This window comes from Hoplias malabaricus, chromosome 14, assembly GCF_029633855.1.
Source record: "Hoplias malabaricus isolate fHopMal1 chromosome 14, fHopMal1.hap1, whole genome shotgun sequence".
Lineage (NCBI taxonomy): Eukaryota > Metazoa > Chordata > Actinopteri > Characiformes > Erythrinidae > Hoplias > Hoplias malabaricus.
This window is the reverse complement of record NC_089813.1, coordinates 14,049,687-14,072,845: the sequence shown is the minus strand read 5'-3', so window position 1 is coordinate 14,072,845 and position 23,159 is coordinate 14,049,687. Positions and strand designations below refer to the sequence as shown.

At 40.6% G+C, this 23,159-nt stretch overlaps 1 protein-coding gene across 1 annotated transcript in view; it reads right to left on the bottom strand.

Moving 5' to 3' along the window:
• The window catches only part of LOC136666294 (Fc receptor-like protein 5), a 60,356-nt gene that overhangs the window by 5,303 nt on the left and 31,894 nt on the right, over positions 1-23,159 (bottom strand). The window contains exon 9 of the mRNA XM_066644392.1: positions 19,258-19,296. Within this exon, the coding sequence (XP_066500489.1) occupies positions 19,258-19,296 (39 nt within the window). The remainder of the gene's footprint in view (positions 1-19,257; positions 19,297-23,159) is intronic.

Genomic DNA, 23,159 nt, shown 5'->3' with positions numbered 1-23,159 from the left:
GCATCACTGTAGTGTGTGTAGTAGACTGGGTTTCCTCTGCCAGCTCTGCACCTGTACTGACCTCCATTAGAGTCACTAACTGAGCTGATGGTGTAGATTGAGGAGCTGGTTCTGATCTCAGGACTCTGTGTGTCTCTGGACCAGTAGAAGGTCCATCCAGCAGACTGACCCAGTGTACAGTACAGAGTCACTGGGTTTCCTCTCAGTACAGATCCATTACGGCTTGATGTCAGCGTAGGTTGAGGTTTTACTGTCATGAAATAAATTTATTGGAAATCTCTCTTTTTTACACACTGCTCTCTGAGTCTCAGAAACACACTTTGCTGCCTTTAGTCTTTTGAACATTCTGTTTATTACAGTCATTTACTAAGAGTGTAGACAGATAAGCAAAGTTAGACTGTGTTATACGTCTGAAAACATAACAGGAGTTCCAAAGTGCAGTTTCAGCAGTGCTAAGACTGGAGTAGCAATGACAGAGGCTCTATTCTCAGGTAAGTGGAGCATCAAAATGATTTTCAGGCTTTCAATTTAAGCAAAAAATTACTACATAGTGTTGCTTAAATTCCCCCAAACCTATCTCCCATTTACCTTTAGAACCCCTACTAACTGATTTGGGAATCCTAACTTGTACTTGTTTACCTTGTATTTTTGTCTTTTTTGGACTCTGTGCTCTGTGTCCTCCTTGTGATTTCTCTGACATTGATCTGGACTTTGATTCTAAGGTTGTTTCTCTCTGTTGTATTTGTTAATAAAACCTGCAAATGGATCCAGTTCACTCTGTAGACCCTTCATTACAGGGTTATTTACCTGATAAACACACACCCATCACTGGTACAGTGGCAAGAAAACGTTTGGAATTTCATGGTTTTCTGAATACATTTGTTATAAAATGTGCTCTGATCTTCATTAGATTCTTCTGTAGCTTTGGATTAGACCTGCACATTCTTCCTGGCAGAACTGCTTTAGCTCTGTCATATTCCTTGACGCCTCGTGTACACCTCTTCAAGACCATTCCATAGCATCTCTATAGGGTTGCGATCTGATTGGCCACTCCAAAGGGTGATTTTATCTTTCATAAGCCGTTCTGTAGTAGACTTGTGTTTTTGGGTCATTGTCCTGTTGCATCACCCAAATTCTACAGTTTCAGTTGACGTACAGACACTTTCACATTATCCTGTAGAATAAATTTGGGAATTTATTTTCCCCTCAATGAATGTAAGCTGGCCAGGACCTGATGCAGCAAAGCAGGTCCAAATCATGATGTTCCCTCCACCATACTTTATGGTTGGGATGATATTTTCATGGTGATATTCACTGCCTTTTTCACACCAGATGTAGCACTGTGTGTTCTTTCCAAATAGTTCAATCTTAGTATCATATACCCTAAAAATGTTTGCCAGTATTTGCGCAAATTTCAGGTGTGCAGCAATGTTCTTTTTAGAAAACACTGGCTTCCTTCGTGGTGTCCTGTAATAGACACCCTGCTTGTTCAAGGTTTTACGGACTGTAGGCTCAGGAACACAGATGGTAGCCTGTATTTATGATGCTTTCAAATCTTTGGCTGTCACTCTGGGTTGTTTATTTACCTCATCGATGAGTCTCCGTTGTGCTCTTGGGGTCAATTTGACAGGGCGCCCACTTCTTGGTGGAGTAGCCACAGTCCCAAACTGTCTCCATTTGTGGATTGTTTGCCTAACTGTAGACTGATGAATTTTTGAAATCTTTGAAATCACTTTCTAACCCTTTCCATCTTCATGTATCTTCATCTCCATCATCAACCATTTTTTTCATCATAGATCTTCTTAAAGCTCTTTTTGGTGAGGCTTGGCTCACATTCGCGTATCCTCCTTGTGCAGAGCAAACTCAAAAAGATTGAGTGGATTTTATCAGTCAAAGTAGCTCTAGTCCACACCTCCAGTCTCCAAATTTTTTTCTTACCAAGATAAGGTATGCGAACACTGGACTCCAATGAGCTTTTTTGAGGTCATTACCCCAAGGGTTCATATACTTTATCCACTAGCACTATGAGGCCTTATTTGAGGCACATTATATTTGTCAATAACCTTGACTTGGATGAGGATCCGGTCACATCTTTTAACAAATTTATGCAGAAAACCATGAAAATCCAAAAGGTTCACATACGTTTTCTTGTCACTGTATGTGATGATATTTGTTCCTTTTACATTTTAAAAATGAATACATGCTCATACTGTCCTGTTTGAAAGATACAACTGGAGTCTATTTTATTTCATATTTGTTTCATAACTTATTAAATGCTACTGTTCCAGTTTGTGGATGATATATTTTCACTCTCCAACAACCTGAACATTTCCTTTATTTGTACCTTCCACTTTATGGCTGTGGAGAACATTCAGATTAATCTTGACTTCAGTGGATGTTCAATGGAGGTTTTGCTCATGAAGCAGCTGATATGAGACGAGCTGTGGTGCTGTGAAAAAGCCAGTCGTGTGAATGAAGAAGCAGAGTCAAACTATTAAATATTTAAATAATGAAAACCATAACTTGTAAAAATGTGCTGGACCTGATAAACCACCCACACTCCATCAGAGAAACAACACTTAAAGCTTTCATCTACGCTCCTGAAAACATCCATTCCTCTGCTGTGAGCTATATTTCTAATGCAATATAATGTAATAAAGGTGTTAGACTCACCTGATACACTCAGACTAACAGAGTTACTGGTCTCTGTGTATATTTGGCCTGAAGATTGTACTCCTTCACAGGTATAAACCCCTGCATGAGACCCATCAACAGAATCGATTACATATTCCTTCTTCTGAGAATTTTGGACTTCAGCCATATTCTTGTACCACACATTTCCCATCAACTCCACTGTTTATTTCACATGTCAGAGTGACTCTCTCTTTGATGAAAACACGTGCAGCTGGCTGGACCTTCACTGTAGGCCTTGGTCTCACTGTCACAAAATGAAAAGTCATTGTGAAATGTTTATCGTAACAAAATAAAACCTTGTGTCTTTTTTCATTCATTTATTGTCTGTGACTCTTTATCCAGCTCAGGGTCGAGGTGGGTCCAGAGCCAACCAGGAATCACTGGACACAAGGTAGGAACACACCCTGGAGGAGGCACCAGTCCATCAGAGGGTACCACACACACATATGGATACTTTTGAGTCACCAATCAAGCTACCAACATGTGTTTTAGGAGTGTGGGAGGAAACCCACATAGACACGGGGAGAAAACACCCAGAACAGGGATCGAACCCACAACCCCAGGACCATGGAGCCATGTGACAACAACACTACCTACCACCACCCTGCCGCCCAATGACGTATGTGAAATGTTAAAAAACATCTATAATCATAATTCTGAACTCATTTGTAAAAACTGAAACAGAAGTCATCACATAACTCTGACTGTAATTGAATGGAATCACTGTAGAACACAGAATAATAATCTCCCTGAGCGCTGCACACTGGAACTCTGTTCCTCCTGGAGTACACACTGCTGCACTGACTGTGTTGTTGTGTCTATCTTCAGGAATCAGAGGAGGGTGTAAATACTGAGAGTCTTTCCTCCAGAAAATCTCCATCCAGTCGACTGTGGCAGCTCACAACTCAGAGTAACTGTGTCTCCAGTAAAGACTGTGCTCTGAGACTCCACTCTCAGTCTGGGTTTTACTGCTGATATGAAATGATGAAGTCAGTTAAATATCTGACATTTTGTCAGAACACAGTGTTAGAACAAACCTGCAAATGGACCCAGTTCACTCTGTAGACCCTTCATTGTGTTTATTGACATGCTATAAACAAATCCATCATTGGTAAATTATGACTATAATTTTTCCTTTTACATTTTAATAATGAATACATGTGTGTTTAAAATCTTAAATACTACTATTTCAGTTTGTTGATGAGATATTTTCACTCTCCAACAACCTGAACATTTCCTCTTATTTGTATCTTCCACTTTGTGGTGGTGGATAAACTCAGACTAAGCTTTACTTCAGTGGATCAGTGTATGTTTTGTTCATGAAGCAGCTGTTATGAGGCGAACTGTGGTGCTGTGAAAAAGTCAGACCTGACCATGAAATAGTGGAGAGAGAAACAATTAAATATTTAAATAATGAACAACAAAACTTCTAAAACTGTGCTGGACCTGATAAACCCCTGAAACAATCTGTTCTTCTGCTGTGAGCTATGGGTCTGAAAGGATGCGTCAATGACTAGAATCATTCCACCCCAGAGTCCAGAGGCCGGATTTACCAAAGTTTCTTAAGAAAGTAATTCTTCTTAAATGTCTTTTTTTTTCTTAATTTCACACTTAGGATAAAAGTTAAGATAAAGTTATTCTTTAAAAAATTTCTTTAGAATTGTCACATTCTTAAATTTTCTCTTAGGAAAAATATAAAAATCAATTAGCATTCTTTAAAAACATATGTTCTTAATTATTTTCTTAACTTTATGAAAACCTCACACTGGTTTTAGAGTTGAGTAGAGTTCAGTTAAATCTCTAAAATGATCAGTTTAAAGAGCTGAATCACTACTAATAGAAGATTAAAAGATTTCCTTCACCCTCACTTCTAGTTCTAGTTTATTTACATGTTTCTAATGCTCATCTAGTCTGATTATTCTTTTCCTCCATTTCTCCATCAGCTGCAGAGATTTAACTGAATACTGGGAATAATGGGTGATTCATGTTTAAACATGTGTCTCACAGCGTTTATAAACTGTAAAATGCAGCACGAAAGGCTTCATTACACTCTGTCTACAGAAGAAAAAACAATAAAGAATGTGTTTAGAAAAGTCTTAAGGAAATAATGAGGACTATTGGAAGACTATATTTGAAAACTTTTTTAATTGCATTTAACTACTAACTACATAGTGTTTATCATAAGATCATTTTTACATTTTCTTAGGAAAGCTTTTGTGAATCTGGCCCCTGATCTCACTGAATGTGTTGGGATTTATTTGAATCTTTGAGAAACAGAGAATGCGAACAACATGTAACTGAACTTCAGAGGTGAGGAAAAGTCAAGGATCCTAAAAAACTAATCTCCTGCAGCTGTAATAGGAGAGAAGCACAGATTTATAAAAACATCCTGATATAGTTTTATATGAACTCTAATAATAGAATATTGTAATAAAGGTGTCACACTCACCTGATACAGTCAGTGTAACAGCGGCACTGGTGTGTGTGTATATTCGGCATGAAAGTTCTCCTCTACAGGAATAATCTCTATGATTCCTACCCACTGTAGGGACGTGGTACGTCTTTGAGTGTTGAGACTGCTGTGTGTCACCCTTAAACCAATAATAACTCCAGGAACCTCCACTGTGTATTTCACACGTCAGAGTGACTCTCTCTCCGATGAAAACACTCTGATCTGGCTGGATCTTCACTGTAGGCATTGGTTTCTCTGTTCAAAGATCACAAATGCTTTTAAATGTTTATCATAACAGAACAAAACCTTGTATCTCCATTTTTGAAGTTTCTTAAATTCTCTCTGACTCTGGAAACACCAACTGCACTTTTTTATGGGGAAAGATTTTGCTCACAAAGAAACCAATTAATGGTCCAACACTTATTAAAATATAAAAATAAACTTTTCCTGCTCCTGTAAAGTTAGGTTTGGAGAAACAATGTTGTATGTAGTTAAAACCATGTTACTACATATGAGCAAATCTATATGGATCACTCTTTTATTAAGTTTCCCACTCACTGAGGTATAAACCAGCTCCTAAACCTATTCAGTCTTGACTTCGGGATTCTAAAGCATCTGTTTGAAGGCAAAATGTTACAAAACAACTTCTGTTTACAAACCTGCATCTCCTTAATGAACAAACTAAATAAAGTCTCAAATCACATTTACAGTGGAATTATTACAAGTGATGTGCATTACTCCTCTCATACACTTGCCTTGCTGCACCCCCTTTCAAACACCTCTGTGCTCTCCCTAAAGGGCACCCCCACACACACACATAGACACACGCTTTGGGAATCACTGAGTTAAACTAAGCTTTACTTTGCTCCTGAAGCAGCTGTAATGAGATGAACTCTGATGCTGTGAAAAAGTCAGACATGTGCTTAAAGAAGAGGAGAGTCAAATAATTAAATATTTAAATAATAAAAAAGAAGAAAACTAAAAATGTTCTGGACCTGATAAACCACCAAACTGGTCTCTATCAGATAAACAACACTTAGAGAAACACTGGGTAAGATTTGGGTTTTTGCTGCTGGGGCGCCCCCTAGTGTAGTTCATTTTTACAGCACTTTACAGAGATCAGAGGGGGAGTGGTTTTCTGCCCTCCTCCAAAACGTACATAGTTCAGTTTCTGCAGTGCTGAGCCCAGAGTAGCAATCCCCTGATGTCTAGCATATGTCATAGATTTGTATATTTATAATGCACTTCTAGATTAATAAATCATATTATAAACTGTAAGAAACACATCACACACACCTGGTACAGTTAGTGTAACAGCCTAACTAGTGTGTGTGTGTGTGTGTGTGTGTGTGTATTCAGCCCAATTTGTCCTTTACCGTTATTAACACCTGTTATAAACCATTATACCGTTATAAACACTTCTGTGTGTTTGGGCGTGGTGTGTAGTGAGACGTGTTTTTGTTTGGGGGCTCACTGTCAGAATGAAGTATGGTGGTTGTGATGCCCCTGAATCTGGCTACACAGCCTGTTCACTTTTAAGGCACTTAGTAAAACTTTGCTTGTTACAGTACGGCTGTGTCTCAGTGTCATCCCAGTGTCTGCCAAAATATAAACACAAACATTAAAAAAAAGATTAAATAGACTAAAATGTAAGTTATATTTCTTTAGTGGGTTTAGCAGAGGGTCACCGTGGCTATTAGTAATTTGTAATAATTAGTAATAAACATGACTAATTACTAATAATGTAATTATAATGTTGCTCTATCGTCCTAAAAGCATGAAAGTTTCTATGACTCTGAATGTTTCTGTGTTCTGTTTCTGTTCAGTCAGTCTGCACTTCAAAAGCTCTCCCTAAAAAACCCTGAAATTTGATTTCTGATTTTTCTGCACTGTCAGTGTTAGGATTAGGTTCAAATACAGCCACAATTCACACTCCTCTCATAGAAAATGTACATGTTGTAACTGGTGTGGGAGTGTTTTTGTTTATTTCACCACTTAATTTCTCGTTTCTCCTATTTCTTTTCCCTCCATTCATCCACAGCAGAAACATGTTTCACACCAGCAGTTACAGCTAAAGCAACATTTTTCAACTGATTATATTTATCAGCTGAATCTTTCAGATGTAAGAATGGAGAGAGGTTCACCACTCTGTAAAAGACTGCACAGACAAATAGTGACATAATTCCAGAATAAAGTTTCTCAGAATAAAACAGTAAAGAACTTGGTGACATCATCATCTTCAGTACATAAGTATCTTGAGTACGAGTGTCTTGAGTCTGAAAACTAATATGGAATGGCCATGATCTTTGGGTCCTCAGATGGCACTGTATTAAAAGAAGACATGATACTGCAGCAGAAATCACTGCACGAAATCAGGAACACTCCCCAAAACCACACACACTGCATCCACAAATACAAGTTAAAATTCTACCATAAAGAACAGAAACCATATAAAACAAGATGCAGAAACGCAGCTGCCTTCTCAGCCCAAGAGCAGTTAAATTGCAGCATTTTGGAGGCAACAAATGGAGGTAAATTTGAACACTTTCCTGTGGTTAAACAAATAAAAATGAGTTCCTTTTGGAAATCATGGTGTTAGGGGCGATAAGGGATGAGGGGTGCGTACTGAAGGAGGGCGGACGCAAACGCTGAGAACACAGACTTTATTATGAAGAACTTCACGAAACAAACACAACTCGACTGGGGCATGAAACGAGCAAGGGACACGAGCAAGCGAAACGAGCAGGAGAAACGAAGAACACGAAGAACATTACAAACCATACGAAGACCACTACGAAGAACAACGCTAACGAAACAAGGAACAAAGAACAAAGAACACTACGAAGAACAAGAACAGAGCCAAGAACAATGAACGCGGAACAATGAACGACAACAGGAAGTGAGAGAAGGGGACTTAAATAACACAACAAACAAGAAACACCTGAAACGGATAACAAGGGAAAAAGACGAGGAGGTGGAACAAAGCCGGGGCATGAACATAAACAAAACCATGTGCTGAGAAAGGAAAACAGACTAAACGAGACGAGGGCGTGACACATGGAACCTTCCAGACTGAATAGGAGAAGGGTAATCTGGCTTGTGTTCAGCACAGTTTCAATAAAAATACATAATCAGTTAAATGTATATTTTTTAATTTTATAGAACAATATAAGTTCACAGTTCCAATATTTGTCTTCCATTTATTTTATTTCTAAATGAAACAGGGTTTAAATAATTTGCAACATTTTACTCTGATTTATTGTTGTTTTCCAGCCCTGAGAACTGAGTCCTAATCTGCTGTGTGGAGGTCAGTAGTGTCACCAACTATGATTCACCAACAACACAATCAGCATCATATTTTAATATTTATTTGTGTGTGTGTGTGTGTGTGTGTGTGTGTGTATTGTTTTGTTTTCATAAACAAGAGGGAATCTGAACCTTTCTGCTTTTCAAGTGGGAAAATTCCATTTGAAAATCTGAGGCCACAGTCCCAACCTCAGAGTAGTTAAAGCTGTTCAGTGGCTACTCTTTTATCCCATTTCAACACGGCGTGTACACTGACGCAGAACTAATAAAATAGGCTTTTGATTAAAAGTTGAAGACAAAGTTAAGATGTTTGCAACATTTCTGACCAAACAGCAGCCAAATCACCACAGCTTTCTTACATTTTAATAATAAATTTAACCAAAGCCCAAATAACTTAATATCTAGATTCAAATTGTATTTAGACAGCAGTCAAATCAGTGATAACTGAGTCGAAGTGTGCAATTTCCCATCTTCAGACTGTTGCATAAATCCTTTTTTTTTTTGCAGGAAGCTTGAATATTATGAGCTCTCAGCGTAAGTGTAATAATGATTCTCTTTGACGAATTTTTATATGATTTTTCTTGCAGTTTTACACAGCAGCTACATTCCATTATCAGGATTTATACCTGAATTTATCATCATTTCTGATCACTGTGCAACAATAACGCCACTCCAGGTTTCTATTTCTAACAATTTTAACATGTGACTAAGCAGAGTTTATAAAGCTTTTGTTGAAAAACAAACCACAGAGCTGTCTATAATACATTTACACAACAAATCTATTGATTTTAATTGATACTTAATTAATCATGTTAAAGTAGTCTTAATAAAGAAATGAATTTAGGGTTCATCTTGTTTCATATGTTCTTGCATGAACTCTCACATTTATAGCACTGCTGGAGCTTATACTGAAACTGTGTTACAGTCAATCTGGGTGGTGTTAACACACTTGCTGGTTGTTTGGTCTTAGAATGCAAGCTTGTTCACATTGTAGGCCACAGTCCCTCAAAACTCTACTTCAGCTCTGGGTACAGATTTTGTAACTAAATATTCATGGAAGAGAAAATAAACCTTCTGAACACGGTCCAAATGTCTGTGTCCTCACATGGCCATTTAAATACACAGAATACTCTGTAATACTCTGTGCATGTGAATGATAATGAGAGAGTTCAGTAGATGCATGTAATGATTCACCTTTAGTTTGTCCACGGTGGAAGAGCAGAACCAGCACTGCAGCAGAGAGAGAAACAGAGGACATGACGTATTAGTGTGAAACATCAGCAGGTAACACACACAGAATGAAGAAATCTGAAAGAGCTGGAGCTCTTTTTATAAACTAAAATATTCAGAATCACATGATTACAGTGAAAAACAAAACCAATCTAAAAGAACTTAAAAATGTAACTACATAGAAATTAAGGCTCTGTAAATCAGCAGCTCAAATCACTGGCCTGCTTTTAGTTCAGTAAGACAACTAAAATACCCTTTCTGATCTTAAACCAGTTTAGTGGAGAACAAAGTCTGACAAAACATGGTTCAAAATGGAACAAAAATGATGTAAAATCTGCTGTTGATCATCCACCTCATATTTCCACAGCAACATCATCTGTTAAACCTACAGTAATCAGACACACATTTCTCAGAACTGAATGTGTTTTTATCAGCAACTTAAAGAAATGTTTTCTAGTTTAATGCAGTAAAATTGTGGGACAAATAAGATGCATGCTTCGTTACTCTTTCAGAACATATTTCCTACTAAAACTGAGAAGCGAGCGCAAATTTCAGAAGCGAGGAAAACACTGGAGCGTGCACTGAAAACAGGAAGCGAGTGCTTGTTTTTCTGCTCTCACTGTTGCTGTTTTCGTTCGGTTTTCTTGATTCTGTGCGCTCATTGAGTCTGATTTGCTCAATTTAGTGTCGTTTTTGCCTCTCACATAAAAGACAGTAATCTCACTCCATATCAAAAGTATCTATATTTTGATTTGAGAATCGATTGTCTGCTATTAGGGTCTGGTACTGATATTTCAGTATGGATCTGCACATCAAAAATCAGCACTGACCACAGTAGCGACAAGTTCATCCGCTGTAGCTAAACTTTTGTCGTTAAAATATAATTCTTTATTGATAATTATTGGTTACATTTTGCTGAATTCTTTATTTATACAAACCGGATTCCAAAAAAAGTTGGGACACTAAACAAATTGTGAATTAAAACTGAATGCAATGATGTGGAGGTGCCAACATTCATTCATTCATTCATTCATTCATTATCTGTAACCGCTTATCCAGTTCAGGGTCGCGGTGGGTCCAGAGCCCACTTGGAACAATTGGGCACAAGGCGGGAACACACCCTGGAGGGGTCAGGTGCCAACATCTAATATTTTATTCAGAATAGAACACAAATCACAGATCAAAAGTTTAAACTGAGAGAATGTATCATTTTAAGGGAAAAATATGTTGTTTCATGGCATCAACAAATCCCCAAAAAATTGGGACAAGGCCATTTTTTACCACTGTGTGGCATCCCCCCTTCTTCTTACAACACTCAGACGTCTGGGGACAGAGGAGACCAGTTTCTCAAGTTTAGAAATAGGAATGCTCTCCCATTCATGTCTATTACAGGCCTCTAACTGTTCAATTGTCTTGGGCCTTCTTTGTCGCACCTTCCTATTTATGATGCGCCAAATGTTCTCTATAGATGAAAGATCTGGACTGCAGGCTGGCCATTTCAGTCCCCGGATCCTTCTCCTACGTAGCCATGATGTTGTGATTGCTGCAGAATGTGGTCTGGCATTATCTTGTTGAAAAATGCAGGGCCTTCCCTGAAAGAGATGACGTCTAGATGGGAGCATATGTTGTTCTAGAACCTCAACATAGTTCTCTGCATTAATGGTGCCTTTCCAGACATGCAAGCTGCCCATGCCACAAGCACTCATGCAACCCCATACCATCAGTGATGCAGGCTTCTGAACAGAGCATTGATAGCAACTTGGGTTATCCTTGTCCTCTCTTGTCCGGATGACATGGCGTCCCAGTGTTCCATAAAGAACTTCAAATCGTGACTCATCTGACCACAGAACAGTCTTCCATTTTGCCACACTTTATTTTAAAAGACCCCTGGCCCAGTGCAAATGTCTGAGCTTGTGGAGCTTGCTTAGAAATGGCTTCCTCTTTGCACTGTAGAGTTTCAGCTGGCAACGGCGGACGGCACGGTGGATTGTGTTCACTGACAATGCTTTCTGGAAGTATTCCTGAGCCCATTCTGTTATTTCCTTGACAGTGGCATTCCTGTTTCAGGTGCAGTGACGTTTAAGGGCCCGGAGATCACGACCATCCAGTAGAGTTTTACAGCCTTGACCCTTACGCACAGCAATTGTTCCAGATTCTCTGAAACTTTTGGTGATGTTATGCACGGTTGATGATGATAACTTAAAAGTCTTTGCTATTTTACGGTGAGTAACACCATTCTGGTATTGCTGCACTATCTTTCTGAACAACAATGATGGAATTGGTGATCCTCTTACCATCTTGGCTTCAGAGAGACACTGAAACTCTGAGAAGCTCTTTTTACACCCAATCATGTTGTCAATTGACCTAATTAGTGTTAATTGGTCTTTCAGCTGTTCATTATATGCTCAATTTCCTTTTTCCAGCCACTTATTGCTACTTGTCCCAACTTTTTTGGGATTTGTTGACACTGTGAAATTTTGAATCAACACATTTTTTTTAAATGTTACAATTACTCAGATTAAACTTTTGATCTGTCATCTATGTTCTATTACGAATAAAATATTGACATTTGCCATCTCCACATCATTGCATTCAGTTTTTATTCACAATTCACAAGTGTCCCAACTTTTTGGGAATCCGGTTTGTAGTATCTGATTAATTCAGAGACTTTTTTTACTGTGCTCTTTGCAGGAAAATACAACCTGTCGAATAAAAAGGTACTATATTTTTTATTCTTGCTTGGTTTTTATTAAAAATAAACACCCCGTGTAATAATAAGATAATGTCCACGGCATAGCCCAAACTGGTCCCCTTCAGCTAAATGCTAATTCCCCGCATAAGAGTTCACAGTACCTTTCCTGATTGTTCCACATTTCCGTGAGTCAAAAACGGAGTCAGAGCATGAGGCACGAGGCAACAAGCTTTCTTTTTGTTTCCAAATGTGCTGCGTGAGGCAGAGCACGAGGCACGAGGCAACAAGCTTTCTTTTTGTTTTCAAATGTGCTGCGCGAGGCAGAGCACAGTAATCTCCTTTATGTATCAGTGTAGCCCGTCTCGTAAAGCGGGATTAAAAATTGCCCGCACAGACCTGTATTTACAATAGTTTTATTTTTTCTTCAAACAGAAAAACATTAGGCATAAGATGCTTCAGCTACAGCCAGGTAATAATGAGTCATAAATTATGCTAAATACAAACAGAAAATAATAGTTCAAATAAAATATTGCAAAATACAGTTGTTCACTTAATGGTTGTGGGTTTCTACAAATTTCACTGAAATATACATTTAAAAGTGATCTGATCAGTTTGGATACTGTAGTGTGTGCTAAAAATGATAGTACAGTACATGATTTAAAATCAAGAAAAAGCAATGCAGTCATGTGGTCCGGAACAATGGCATTCATGGTTTTCAGCAAGAGACTTGAGACTCGATTTGGACTCGGGATGAGAGACTTGAGACTTGACTTGGACTTGTAAAAAATGACTTGTGAACATCTCTGTGGCCATGACCATAATTTAAAAAAGATTGGATTTCATCAAATACACTTTTAGTGCATCAACAAACTCAATGATCAGGACCCTCTCAGAGCCACAGGATTACCACAGAGCTGTATTATCAGGTGGTGGATCATGTGTCTAAAACACTGGGAGGTGAGAGGCCAAAGTGTTTAAAAACTCCAGCAGCACTGCTTTTTTAATTCCATTAACTTATTTTATTTATAAACTATTAAATGACAAACACCAAAAATCAGCAGCACTGTGAGTTAAAGGATAAACAGGTTCATGAATCAGTAAAAAGACGAGTGTCTGATTCACTCAAAACAGTGTAACACACACTAACACCACCTCCACCACGTCTGTGTGAAGAATTTGAATATTTTTTGCCTCCACCAACGAACCATGACTTTAGAAACGAACCCGAGCCTCCGCTGAACCGGCAGCTGGAAATGGCCACTGACCCCAATAGGCGAGTCTCCCAGCGCGCCCAGACTTGAGTGAGCTTTTAAGATTAGCAAATTGTAGCTTTAGCAATTTAGCATTAGTGTAATTAGCAGACAACGAAATTCGAGCTAAGTTAAGCTGTACCTATGCTTCGTTATTATTGGAACAAACTCTGGTGAGTGCTGCATCAATTCTCATACAGCCCCCCCTTCAGTGGCTTCAAGGTGTCCATGACATCACACTTCACCTGAATGTCCTTCATGACTCTGGTACATCTGAGAATTCTTATAGTGAACAATTCTTACATGACAAATTACAGAGAACCTCATGCATTTAACAGTTTCTCAGTTGCAGCTCCTTTGCCTCTGCGGTCTGTTGTGGGATTGGACATGTCCTGCACCCCCAGGGAATAGCGACTTATATTTGTGTTGTTATTTATTGTTGTTCAGTTTAGTCTGGTAGTGAATTTAGTTGCTATACCCTGTGTAGTTAGCATTTTCTGGGGTATTTTCATTATTATTATTTTTATTGTCGGTCTAAAGAGAGTTTGAATTGCCTTTGTCAGTAAAGAGCATAAAAAGAGGATGGGGTGATTCCCCCAGACTTTTACTGATTTAACTTCTTATTAAACTTCAGGAGGGTTCTCATCACATCAGCCACAGTCACAGACAGTGCTTCATCACCTGGGGGGAGGTGGGAGCCCACTGCCTCTGTGTTGTTTAAAGCATCTGAAAATGTAGAGTCATTGATGTGTATGAGATTATTTTTCCCTCTTGTTTTCTGTAACTGTTTGGATCCTCAGTTTTGTTCTCGACAATCACTGTTTACACATTCTTCATTGCAACAGTGAGGTTGCTCTTTGTTGCAGAGTGCCACTCTCTCACCAGATCTAAAAAAATCTGTTCCTGCTCATTTTAAAACTACTGCAATAACTCCAATTCTGAAAAAAACTGGCTCAGACCCCACTGATTTTAATAACCTACGGCCCATCTCTAATCTTCCGTTCATATCAAAAATTCTAGAAAAGGTAGTAGCTTCGCAACTCCACAATCACTTAAAAAATAATAACCTCTATGAACAGTTCCAATCTGGATTCCGCCCACTACACAGCACGGAAACTGCCCTTATAAAAGTCACAAATGACCTCCTTATGGCGGCCGATTCAGGACTACTCTCCATCCTTATCCTCCTTGACTTAAGTGCAGCATTCGACACCATCTGCCACACCACCCTCCTAAACAGACTTTCCTCCATTGGAATCACTCAAACTCCCCTAAACTGGTTTAAATCATATCTCTCTTGCCGCACTCAGTTCGTTCATATCAAATCATTTACTTCTCAATCTTTCCCTGTTATTTCAGGTGTGCCCCAGGGCTCTGTTCTGGGGCCCCCTTCTTTTCATTATCTATCTCCTTCCCCTTGGCCATATCTTTCGAAAACACAACATTAGCTTCCACTGTTATGCAGATGACACCCAGCTCTATTTCTCCTGTAAACCCACTCTCCACATCCCACTCTCCACCCTTACTGATTGTTTGACAGAAATAAAATCCTGGTTCACTACAAATCTATTAAAACTAAACAGTGATAAAACCGAGGTTCTACTGGTTGGCACTAAATCAATACTCTCAAAAACTAACAGTCCCTTAATAGACATTGATAACACATCTGTTTTCCCTTCTTCTCAGATAAAAAGCCTGGGTGTCATCCTCGAAAATTCTTTATCATTTAAATCACATATCAATAAAATTACCCAGTCCGCCTATTTTCATCTACGTAATATCAGTCGCCTTCGTCCTGCCCTCACACCACATACCTCTGTCATCCTCGTGCACAGCCTCGTGACTTCCCGCCTTGACTATTGCAATTCTCTGCTTTTTGGTCTTCCACACAAATCTCTCCATAAGCTTCAATTGGTTCAAAACTCAGCTGCTCGTATCATCACAAAAACCCCTTCATTCCACCACATCACTCCTGTACTGTCTCAACTCCACTGGCTCCCAATCAAGTTCCGTATAGACTATAAAATCCTTCTACTCACTTTCAAAGTTATCCATAACCTCGGCCCACCCTATCTCTCTGATCTTCTCACTGTCACTACTCCATCTCGCACTCTCAGATCTTCCTCCTCTATTCACCTGACTGTCCCCTGCGCCCGTCTCACCACCATGGGGAGTAGAGCTTTCAGTCGCTCTGCTCCCCGGCTTTGGAATTAGCTGCCACCTGACATAAGGAACATAAACTCACTTCTACAGTTCAAATCCTCAATAAAAACTCACCTGTACAAGATTGCTTTTAATGTTTAACTGATCCATGTTTTTAACTGTGTCATATTTTAATCGTTTCTTTTACTTGTATTTTATGTATAAATTTATTTATTTTTATTTCTTGCTGTTGTTATTGTAAAGTGTCCTTGAGTGTTAGAAAGGCGCTATTAAATAAAATGTATTATTATTATTATTATTATTATTATTATTAAAAGACGCATCATGGGCTTTGAGCAAAGAATAATACTTTAGAACGCAGCCAGGGCCTGTGACTGTGACTGTGTGGTAAGTTTCAGTGGCTACTACACCATCTACACACTTGTTGATGAAAGAGTAATAAAACACACTTCCCCAGGTCTGTGTGATTCTCACATACAGCAGCACCATAAACATGTTCCAGCCAGTGCAGCTAAAACAGACCTGCAGTGCTGAAACTGCTCTTTCCGGCCACAGTTTGATGGTTGCTGTTGATGTTTGTTCACTTGTGCTAATTTCAGCCGTGGTTGATATGTGAAGACCAGCGCTGCAGGATGTGATCTGACAGTTCAAGAGGGGGCCAGGAGGGGGCTTTGTAAGTTCCTCTGAAAATGCAATGAAGGGTTGTACTACTATTTTTCATTGTATAGAAAGATATTGGTAGAATACATCAAGTGCATCACCAGCATTTACTACTGGCTCAGTGTTGTTGCTCTCTTTGTTCACAAATACAATCACTAATGGAGAAAAAAATCTGACAAAACTTTTTCACAGATATCTGCAGATTTTCAGATAAAAATGTGGAGGCAGTGTTTACACACCCTGAATCATCAGCACCTGCTGAACAAGACAAATTATGATATTTCTGCACCGTGCCACACTTGACCATTCCTGCTCTTCTCCACAGCTGGCATCACATTGTAAAATAAGGATTTAACCTACACTTATTTAAATACTTGAATACAGATAGTGTTTAAGGGAAGAATATGCTTTTGAACAGCATTTCTGTTGTTTGTCTTTATGTGATTTTAATGCTGCTTTTAATCTATGAAAGAAAAGTGACTTGTGTTATGTTGCTCCCTTATAGTGTAACTAAATAAACATTATTACTCGACACACAGAGCAAGGAGGACAACTTCTGGCTGATTCACTCACTTCTTTAATTGAACCTTCTGCCACACTGATTACATTCAGAATCCCTAGATGCCCTAGTAGCGGTCTGCCCTCTGGTGGGTTCATTGTACATAGGACATCTCTAGGTGCATACATCACATATCTCCTCCCCACTAAGATTTGTTGTCACTAACAAAACATTTCTTAGGAAACAAACTTAAGACATCATATCCTTTTTTTTTTTTTTTTTTTTTTTTCTTTTAACTTCTCAATAACCTTACTAGAAAACAGGAGTTACGTCACAACTTATAATCACTTCAAAGTTTCAAAACTCAGAACCATTTAACAACATTCTATGAAAGCAAACATTCTTCAACTTTTTTTTTTTTTTTTTTTTTTTTTTTTTTTTTTTTTTAATTCACTAATCCCTGTAACGTACTGGTGGACGTGTGATCCTCACCGGATATCGTCGTACAGTCTCTGTTGTAGTCTGAACGTTCGGTGTGGATTCCGTGGACTGTGTTTTTGATGGAGCATGCAGTGTGTGTGTAAGTGTATCAGTATCCTCCTTCTGTTGAGGTGTATTTGGGTCAGGTGTGGTTGTCTGAGGAAGTGACATCGGACCACTCGCAGGAAGACTCACTGCAGTCTCTGATGGGTCTGACTCGAACCTAGTCAGCATCTGGTCCACATGACGCTTCCAGACCCCTTGTGTTCCCACATTTACCTTATAGGACACTGGTCCGGTCTTCTCGATCACCACAGCTTGCGTCCACTTATCCTCTCCCCTCCTATAATCACGCACAAGCACTGGCTCACCAACTTCAAACTGTCTCTGTTTAGAGTGTAGCTGGCGCCGTTGCTGTTGAGCCTCTTGTGACTGGTGCACTGTTCCAGCCATACTTGGTTTCAGGAAATCCAGTCGAGAACGCAGTTTGCGTCCAATGAACAGCATTGCAGGGCTTTCCTTGGTTGTTGCATGGGAGGTGTTGCGGTAGGTCAGGAGGAATGTATCTAGACGCTGTTGCACCGGTGTATGTCCTCTAGAAGATTTCAGAGCGTGCTTGAAAGTTTGCACAAAGCGCTCCGCTAAGCCATTGGAGGCTGGGTGGTACGGTGCTGAGCGAATGTGTTTGACGCCATTGGCTTTCAGAAACGTGATGAATTCTTCAGAGCAGAACTGAGGACCATTGTCGCTTACAAGGCTGTGTGGAATGCCATAGCGACTAAAGAGTCCCCTAAGCACTTGGATGGTTTTGCTAGACGTGGTGCTATCCATGATGTGCACCTCAGGCCATTTGGAGTGTGCGTCCACTACGACCAGGTACATGTGCCCTTCAAATGGACCGGCAAAGTCCACATGTATCCGTTCCCAAGGACTGGATGGCCACATCCATGGGTGTAAGGGTGCTAGGCCCGGTTCTTTCTGCACTCGCTGACATGAGTGGCATGACTTTGCTTGGTGCTCGATCTGGGAGTCGATGCTGGGCCACCAAATGTAGCTGCGGGCTAAACTCTTCATCCTTACTACACCTGGGTGTGCTGAGTGTAACTCTGCCAAAACCCGGGGGCGTAGTTTGGGTGGCACAATCACTCTCAAACCCCCACATGAGGCATCCGTGCTGCACAGTGAGATCATGGCGGCGCTGGAGATAGGGGGACAGCTCGTCCGCTACGTTGTTTGCAGCTGGAAAACGGCCAGTTGTGACCATTTCCATGACACAGGACAGAGTGGGGTCAGCCATGGTGTGACGCTTGATCTCGGTGTGGCTGACTGGCAAGGTGTCCAACTGTGACGTGTAGAACACCTCCACTGCATCTTGTTTTTCCCTGGGGGCATGAGGGAGCGGTAACCTCGACAGTCCATCAGCATTGGCATGTAGGGCCCCTTTTCTGTACTCAATGGTGTAATTGTGAGCGGAGAGCAGGAGCGCCCAGCGTTGCATGCGAGCGGCAGCCATGGATGGTGTGCCTTTCCCTGGACTGAAGATGGTTGTAAGCGGGCGATGGTCAGTGAGTAGAGTGAATGTATTGCCATACAGATACTGGTGAAACTTGCGTACTCCAAAGACTATCGCTAACGCCTCCCTCTCAATCTGAGCATAGTTTTGTTCTGCTTTGCTGAGAGTTCTGGATGCATAGGCGATTGGTTTTTCATCGCCATCCGGCATGACATGAGAGAGAACAGCTCCGACCCCATAGGGTGAAGCGTCGCAAGCGAGGCGGAGAGGCAACTCGGGGTTGTAATGTGTAAGCACATCCTGAGATATCAGGAGTACTTTGGCTTTCTGGAACGCTGATGCACAGGCTGACGTCCACTGCCATTTCTTTTCTTTGTTCAGCAGTTCATTCAACGGCTTTAGCACAGTGGCCCGATCAGGAATGAAGCGTCCATAATAGTTAAGCATTCCTAGGAAAGATCGAAGTTGACTTACATCGCCTGGTGCTGGTGCTTCCACGATGGCACGTACCTTCTCCGGTGACTTGTGGAGCCCAGCAGCGTCGATGATGTGGCCCAGGTATTCCACGGACTCCTGGAAGAAGAGACATTTCTCTTTCTTGATGTGCAGGCCGTATTCCTCTAGCCTGCTGAGCACTGCATCCAGTGTTTTCAGGTGTGTCTGCTCATCAGGACCACTGACAAGTATGTCGTCCAGGTAGCAATGAGTGTGTGCCAGTCCGAGGAGCACCTGGTCCATTGCCTTCTGGAATAAGGCGGGTGATGACGCTACACCAAACGGCAAGCGATTGAAGCAGAAGAGTCCTTTTTGTGTTGAGATGGTCAGCAACTTCTTGGAGCTCTCTTCTACTTCCATCTGTAGATATGCATTGGATAGATCCAGCTTACTGAAGCACTGACCTCCAGCGAGAGAAGCAAACAAGTCCTCAATACGAGGAATTGGGTATTTGTCGATGCAGAGTGCTGGGTTGAGTGTGACTTTGAAGTCCCCGCAAAGTCTCACGGTGCCGTCCTTCTTGTTCACTGGCACCACTGGCGTAGCCCAGTCACTATGCGCCACCGGTGAAATGACGCCAAGCTCCGTGAGGCGTGTCAGTTCAGCTTCCACTCGCGGTCGAAGAGCATATGGCACATTGCGTGGTGGGCAGAATTTGGGTACACTGTTTGGTCTTAGAGTGAGCCTGGCTTTCACTCCAGTCATGGTGCCTAACTTATCGGAGAAAACAGCGGAGTGTCTTTTTAACACTATCTCTAAGCTGTCTGTCTGTCTATGCTCAATTGCATGTACCGTCTTTAAGTCTCTCCAGTTCAGCTGAATGGCTCTCAGCCACTCCCTGCCAAACAATGGTGGAGCATCCGCCTTCACCACATACAGTGGCAAGACAGCGTGTTGCTTGTTCAATGTCACTTGCACTTTAATGACTCCTTCTGGTGCCAAAGGCTCTCCTGTGTATGTCTTTAGCATAATATCAGTGGGTTGCAGAGGAATTTTGTGCAGCTTTCGTTTGTACATTTCCCATGGAATCAATGACACTGCAGCCCCTGTATCCAATTCCATCTCCATTTTCTTTCCGTTGACTGTTGGCACTACTGATATACGTGAATACTTCCCTTTTTGCGACACTGCATAGAGTTCCAAGTCACTGTCACTATCCGCTTTCGTTCCTTCACTTTCACTTTCATTCGCCTCGACGTGATGGATCTTTTCCTTTCTATCTTTCACGCTGCGTTTGTGAGCATGGCTTTTCTGTTCAGGCTTTCTATCTTTGTGTTTATGTTCTCTTTCGTGACTGCCTTTTGATCTACCCCTACACATTCGTTTAGTATGGCCTTTCCTCCCGCACTGGTGACATTCGCGGTCTTTGTACCAGCAGTCATCATCGCTGTGATTTCCCTTCCCACAGCGGCGGCATTTTTCACTTTGCGAAAACACTGCATGTACTTTCAGGGAATTACTTAACTGCTGTACGTCGCGTGCTGCTGTCTCTGCTGACACTGCGTGTTCCACTGCTTTTTTGAACGTGAGGTTTTCCTCCGTCAGAAGACGTTTCTGTACAGCTTCGCATTTCAATCCGCAAACAAATCTGTCCCTCAGAGCGTCCTCTAAGTAAGCCCCGAACTCACAGTGTTCCGATAGCTTCTTGAGCACTGCTACATACTGTGCTATCGTTTCTCCTTCCCCCTGATTTCGCTTGTGGAACCGGAACCTTTCGGCTATAACAAGCGGTTTCGGTGTGAAGTGATCTTTAAGCACAGTCACAACCTGTTCATAAGTCTTTGTGCCAGGTGCCACGGGAGCTACTAAGCTACGAAGCAGTCCATATGTTTTAGGACCCATCACACTGAACAGTACTGCAACTTTCTTAGCCTCTTGAATGTCATTAGCCACCACATAATGCTCAAAACGTTCAATATACGTTGCCCACTGCTCACCAGACTCATCGAAAACGTCCATTTGTCCATATATTCCAGCCATCATACGTCTTTCTGGGATTACTTGTACCGTAGATGAAAACACAGTACTCAATGCCCTTGTATCCTTTGATGGTTGGCTTTTAGTTGATTAGCACATTAGCTAGCCACGCGGGTGTTCATTTCGGTCCAAAACTTGCACAAAACTGGTTTAACTTTCACAGCCAATCGATGCAAAGTATTCCGAAACACACGACTCGTCGCCAATTTATGTTATGTTGCTCCCTTATAGTGTAACTAAATAAACATTATTACTCGACACACAGAGCAAGGAGGACAACTTCTGGCTGATTCACTCACTTCTTTAATTGAACCTTCTGCCACACTGATTACATTCAGAATCCCTAGATGCCCTAGTAGCGGTCTGCCCTCTGGTGGGTTCATTGTACATAGGACATCTCTAGGTGCATACATCACAACTTGGTATATCATCAACTGTGTACATAAATATTCAGTGCACATGTATTTGTTTCATCGCACTATAAATCCACACAAGAAACCTGCTATGGGTCTCAGTGCTGTTTCTACAGGTGCAGTGGGTATGACTCCAGAAGTGGAGGAAGAGGAGAAAGAGGCTGGAGCAAGAGGCTGTGATTCTCACTAGAAGCTACGAGCACCAGTCTTTTGACTCCAGAGTCATACACAAAATACATATAATCTTTGCATAGGATCAAGTTCCAGAAACACTTTCATGACTTTTCCCAGAAGTGTCTTTTTTATAACTTAGGATCCCTAAAGCCTTGAAGTCAATCATATGAATGTATAAGTAATATAAAATAGATGAATAAGTAAAAAATGTAAACAAAATTAATGTAGTGAGTAAAATTAAAAAGTATTAAGTGACAGAAATATTAAAATAAGTTACAGATTTAAGTTCAGTAAACAAGTACATGTACTTCATTACTTTTCACCCCTGACAGCTGTGGGTATAAATACAGTCAGACATTTATGTAATTACTTCATTATTAACTAACAGTCACTGATTTGGTTCACAAATTAAAATGTAGTTGGGTTTCCACTAAAACATTACAAAAATTAAGCAAAATTACCTACATGTTCTATACTATTGTCTGTTTTGTTCAGCTCAATTGTATGTTGTATGTTTGAAGACAACAAATCACCACAGAGCAGATATTATTGTAAGGCTGGATCAATCTAAGTGCCGCAGTTACACTGAGGTTGTGGTGGGGTGTTAGTGTGTGTTGGGTTAGTGCAGTTGACTCACACAGCACTGCTGGAGCTTTTAAACCCCTCAGTGTCACTGCTGACAATAGAACAGTCAACCAACCAATCTCCTGCTAACATTGTTCTGTGAGCAGCGTCCAGAGTCCACTGCTGAAAGACTAGATGATAACTAACACAAACCATGCAGCTGCAGGTGAGCTATTGTCTCTGATTTTACAGGTGTATGTTTAGGTGTAATATTTGAACAAAATTTCCAATAATATTCTTATACATTTTCATGGACGTTTGGCCTTTTCACATTGTTTTGCCCCATCCCCAAGGATCCAGATATTTTTAAAAACAAACATTTTTCTCACTCTTCTTCTTCTTCTTCTTCACTCACTTTTCTGCTGCATTTCTTTGCTCTTGTGACTGAATCTAAGTAAGTTATTTAAACACAGACCACATACAGTCATCAGTAAGCATGTTATTTCAGATGATATCCCCTGCTAACAAGGGAAATAATCTGACCCCGCTGTCCCTGCGCTCTCAGAGTGTAACAGATTTTTGGAGGACCAAGTTTTA